This window comes from Limulus polyphemus, unplaced genomic scaffold (assembly GCF_000517525.1).
Source record: "Limulus polyphemus unplaced genomic scaffold, Limulus_polyphemus-2.1.2 Scaffold4563, whole genome shotgun sequence".
NCBI classification, from domain to species: domain Eukaryota; kingdom Metazoa; phylum Arthropoda; class Merostomata; order Xiphosura; family Limulidae; genus Limulus; species Limulus polyphemus.
In genome coordinates this window covers 10,758-16,320 of record NW_013670173.1, presented here as the reverse complement: position 1 = coordinate 16,320, position 5,563 = coordinate 10,758, and the positions used below count along the sequence as shown (strand labels likewise).

General features: G+C 31.6%; 1 protein-coding gene across 1 annotated transcript in view; it reads left to right on the top strand.

Annotated features, from left to right (window-relative positions):
* LOC106471352 (glutamine-dependent NAD(+) synthetase-like) overlaps positions 1-4,559 on the top strand; it is a gene marked incomplete at its 3' end in the record, with an annotated part of 28,844 nt that extends 24,285 nt beyond the window's left edge. Inside the window, exons 4-6 of the mRNA XM_013931952.2 lie at positions 2,300-2,416; positions 3,693-3,746; positions 4,418-4,559. Coding sequence (XP_013787406.1) covers positions 2,300-2,416; positions 3,693-3,746; positions 4,418-4,559 — 313 coding nt within the window. The remainder of the gene's footprint in view (positions 1-2,299; positions 2,417-3,692; positions 3,747-4,417) is intronic.
* Positions 4,560-5,563: the final 1,004 nt, after the last annotated feature.

Below are 5,563 nucleotides of genomic sequence, written 5' to 3'. Positions count from 1 at the left end.
GCTTCCTGACAATTATACGTACATCGACTTCAAGTTAACTCGCTGGATATCAAGGAGACTCTGAATTAGTAAGATGATTTTAGGTTATTTGCAAGTTAGTGAAATTTCTGTGTATGAAACTTTGTAATAATTAATCATAATAGTTACTATTGTAAATTATACTGTTGTGTATATATATATATATATATATTAAAACGTATTTATGTGAAAAACGAAGATGGTGTGTGAATCTTGTTGGCAGATAGCGTAAATTAAATAAAATATTTGCTTTGGATTATCGCAAATTCTCAGTACGTAACAATATAAGCAAACGCTTCCTTGGCTTTAACATCAAGTCTGTTTTATCATCTGAAGAACCATATCCAGGTTTTCAGGAGCAGATTGAAAATATCATCAACATAGATCAGGCATCTCTCCCATTACAGCCCTGTTGTATAAACTCCATCAGCCACTCAAAAGTAACAGGCATGTTACATAAGCTGAATTGCATGACATGCTCATTGTACAGATAACCTGGAGTGCTGACCTGCTTTGTGCTTGACTTGCCAGAATCTGGAAACCAGAATGACAGCACTGAACCAATAGCATCTTCCAGTGCAACCAGATAGTTATCTCAATGTTAGTGGAAAGACATCAACTCAGGACACCATGTTCACCTATCCAAGTTCAGCGCAGAACCTTTATGTACTTTCCTTCATCCTGGCAATTATTATTGTAGATAACTAATCATCATTTAAGGGTATATGATATCATCCTTCAGCATCAGTTGTATCTCAGTAATGGGTATATCCTTAGTGCTCCAGAGTAGTTGTTTTATTGAACATGTGTCACCTATATCCATGTGGTAGTGGATTACTGTTGTTTTACCAAAATTGCATCTGGTCTCTTGAAAATGTTGGCATATTTAACCAGCATTGCACATAGTTTCTGCACATATGCATAATTTACCAATGCATATATCCTTATCATTTGCAGACACTATTGTCAAATATGCTTTCCTATATAGATGTACACCAGAGGTATCTTCAGTCTCCATTGGCTGGCCATGGATGGTATTGGCGAGTGTTGGAGGCAGGCTATCCTAACAGTGATAATCTGGGTGTCCTATAGAGACAATTTGATTCAATCTTAGGACCACCTATCTGCAGGTAACTATGGTCTAAACTCAGGGGTAGAACCTTGTCAGAACACTGAAGGTCCAAGGCTGCAATTCCTCTTCCTGACTCTCTGGCTAGGTTGAGGTCATTGGCATGGTCCTTTGCATCAGTAGTAAAAGACTGATGTTCAGGAAAGGACTTTTCCTACACCTTACCACTCTCTTAGATCTTGATCTGCTCGTAATGTCAAACTCCTCTTATTCATAAGGTATTCAAATGGTGGAAAATGCCATTTCTGATAGTACAGAATGTGAATTATGTGTAAGAGTTGAGATGAAGATAGAAAAGTACAACTTAAACAAAATCGTAAACTTCAACACAAATTCTTGTGTTTCTATATATTAAGTTCTATACAAATGACAGAATATATGTATATATGAAACACTTTGAGAATTGTCAATGAACTTGAAATGTTTACTTGTATAAATTCACTAAAAAATAAAGGAAATGCCTGGTATGTTACATATATAATATTAATCTTATGGATTGTTTTTATTTGGACAAATTAAACAGGAAATTTAATAAAACTACTTGAAATGCCGAAAACAATTATATATAAACCTTTATAGCATCATTTTTTTCTTGTACTCTGCCAACTGCAATTGATTACTTTACATATAACACAAATAATTTCTGTAAGCCTAAGAATTCCCATGATTTTATAATTATTTAGTTTTTTTTAGATTAAGATTACACCAGTGTTGTGATGTTAGTTTTTGTGGTCTTCATTCAACAGTTTTGCCAACAGTAAACACTGCTAGTAATCCATTATACATAGTTATAATTCCTTGAACTAAGTAGGAGTTGAAATTTAATTTTTCCATTGATTTGGAAAAAAGTAGAAACACCATAACTATCATAGCAAAGGTTTTGATTGGTTTAATTGCTTTAAAAATATGTATACCTCAAGACAATAATGTTATGTGTGAGAAAAAAATTAATATTAAAATCATAAAAAGCATGTGAAAAGTAAAATATTACAAGTATAAATATATTTAAGGCAAAGAAAATTATCAAAAATTTTTATATAATGCAATGAACCAGTTATGAAAGAAATGATAATCAAATAATAAACATTTAGATTCTTCAATTTAATGATAAACTTGTGTGAATTCAATTGTTTTTGGAATATTTATTTTCAGAGGCTATGGTTGTAATGACCACTTTTATGAAAGTGATACTTTGCTTCACTCTTGGGAAGTTCTTGCAGAACTGTTAAAGAATCCGGCTTGCAATGACATTATTGTGGATGTAGGCATGTAAGTTTTCTTTTATTATTATAACATCATTGTAAATTTTAAGATTGAGGTACTTTTAGACCTGGTAGTTTAATCTATAAAAAGATCATTCTAGATTGAGGTGTTTATGTAAAGTATTTATGAAATTACCATTTTGTGAATATGGGCATCTTAATCATAGTATTACTTCAACATCAAATGCTGAAAACTGATAGCATGTTATAGGTTATTTTGTTAAATTAACACCTGCCACATGAGCCTGCTGTCCAGCATCTTTTAGTACAGAGCCTAGTATAGAAAACTAGAGGGTCATTCCAGAAACCAGAGATTTATGGTTATTTTGATAGATCTCGATGAATGAAGTTCAGCACAACTAAATATTAATAAAAATATGACATGACAGAATTTTTATGGATTAAACTATGGTGGTATGGTGGCACCTTACTGGACATTATACCATCATCATTATATTTACTCTTCATTGCAGAAATGGCACTTTTAATTTGAGAATTGTTAGGGAAGTCATTTAATAATACACCATCCACTTGCTTCAACTTCAACACTACATTTTTGAGCTTTAATGTGCTATTAGTTTCACAAAATATTAAAACCAATGATTTCTTACATATGATTCCAATCCCCCTTTTGGAAGGTAACAATACTATTGTGCCCATTATTTTATGTTTCATTGTCAATGCAATAATCAGTTGACAGATCTGCATTTCAGCTGGTATGTCGAATCAATTGGGCTGTCTTCAAAAAAGTTCTTCCATCATCTGACCTGGACCATGGTTTAACTTAATCACTACCCTTAAACTGTCACATTCACAACCATATCCAGAACATTTCATGTATGTTTCATTGATAGATCATTTTACTTTACATTTACAAGATACATTCTCCATGTTGGCTCTCATGGTCTTGGTTCAGGTCATGGGTCCAGTCACAGTCGAGTCCAGCAACCTAGACATCGAAAATTGTGCCAAACATCTTTTTTTGTCTAATCAAAACAACCTAAACCTATCTGGAATGACTCATTTTTTTATCACATCAAGATGTTCTCATTACTGCTGTTTGTAAGAGACTCTGTAAGTAAGGATTCTGTCATGCCATAGACTGAAGTAATATACAATATCTGCCTTGAAAAGCTGGTTTGTCACTAACAAAAACAAAAAATTTTATTTTCAATTATTATCTGTGCAAGTACACAATGTACATCTAATATTATTATATACATTTGATTTAAATATTGTTTTATAGAATGCAACATTAAATGATGTACACTGATTTTTCACAGGCCTGTGATGCATAAGAACGTGACCTATAACTGTCGGGTTGTGTTTCTAAATAGGTAGGTCAGAAAATTAATTTTTATACTTACATTGCATATTTGTTGTAAATTCTGAAGATGGGTGAAATTAAAATTTCTTTTGATGTCATTTTTGAAGATGATAAAGTGTATATGTGAAAGTTTCTCAGTATGGATTAATAAAAGTTCATTATCTTTCTTACATTTGCTTCATCTTATTTTCAAGCAATCTCTTTAATTAATGGTGTAAAGCATTAATAACAAGACTATTACATACATATTTCAGTTTCTCCTGTTTTAGGAAAATTGTAATTTTAAAAATTATAAATGAGTTTTATTTTTCAGTTTTTTTTTATCTCTGATGAACAGAAACTGAAGTGATATGATTTGGTTATGTTTTATGCACAACATTATGAAAAAAATTGTACATATCCAGGATATTCTTTATAGTAGTATGGGAACCATTTCTAAACACCAAAACAAGGCACAACATATTTTAAGTAGTGTGATATTGTATTAACATGTTAAAAAAGCTAGAACAATTGACAGAACGTTGTTCTGATTTCCAGCTTATTATCAGTTTTGTTTTGTATACCTTGTTGTAAAGTATATTGTGATACATGTAACTGGATTTCTTATAATACCAGTATCAGCTCAAATACATGACATTATTTAGTCTTCATCAAAAATATTTTTACTTTTGAACAAAATAGCCAAATTCTTCTTATCCGTCCCAAAATGATTCTCTGTGATGATGGAAACTATAGGGAAACTCGTTGGTTTAGTGCTTGGCCCAAACATCGCCACTTAGAAGATCATTTCCTTCCTCGAATGATCCAAGAAATTACTAAACAGGTAATGTGTTACAGCAAAATTGTGTAAAATTATGTATCACTATATTCTTTTGTAATATTGCATCAGCTTTTGTAAATACATTTTTTCTAAACTTAAATAAAAATTATATCAATATAGTAATCAATCCCACCAGTTACTGTTGAGGTCTTCAATGTTTGTAATGTAGAAAATGAGTTATTTCAGTAAATTTTTATAGTCATTTAATACACTGATAGTTGTAATAGGTAGTAAATTTCCAGTATGATGCAGTATGTGGACCCCATTGTTGTTGAACAGTAGAAAAACAAAGATTAGTTTGAGGGTTAAAATAGAATATAAAAAAAATCTTCAAGGTTGAGTTTATCTGTACACAAGAGAATGCAGTGACTGTTGTTCTAGTTTCTCCCCACTGAAGCTGAGAAGTGACACAGAACAGCATATAAACCTAGGAATACTGACTTATAGGTATTGTGATCTGTTTATTTTTCATTTATTTTAAGTCTAGTTTGTCCTTTTTTTGCTTCCATCATAAATATTGCCCCCCAGTGGCACAGCGGTATGTCTGCGGACTTACAATGCTAGAAACCAGGTTTCGATACTCGTGGTGGGCAGAGCACAGATAGCCCATTGTGTAGCTTTGTGCTTAATTAAAAACAAACAATCATCATAAATATTCTCAAGGTCAAAATTAGTAAATTTGTGAACCTAATTTTCTTGGAGTAACTAAAGAATACTATGGCAACAATTAAAAATCAGTGATATGTGTCATTTTTCAACAAAGCTAAGGGTACAAGTTGTAATGTGCATCATAATCTTAAATATTATGTATCATATTCATGGTATACTTAAAACTAATACTACATTTTAAGTGTCTGCTTATACAGAATGTTTTTAAATAATGATTTTGTTTTGATAAATGATGGTCTAATATGCAACTATTGGTTGAAGATTTTGAAATTTCAAATCAAATTTTAAAGAAAGTTGCATATGTGATCATTTTGGACATGTGTGGGTGTTTTCAACAT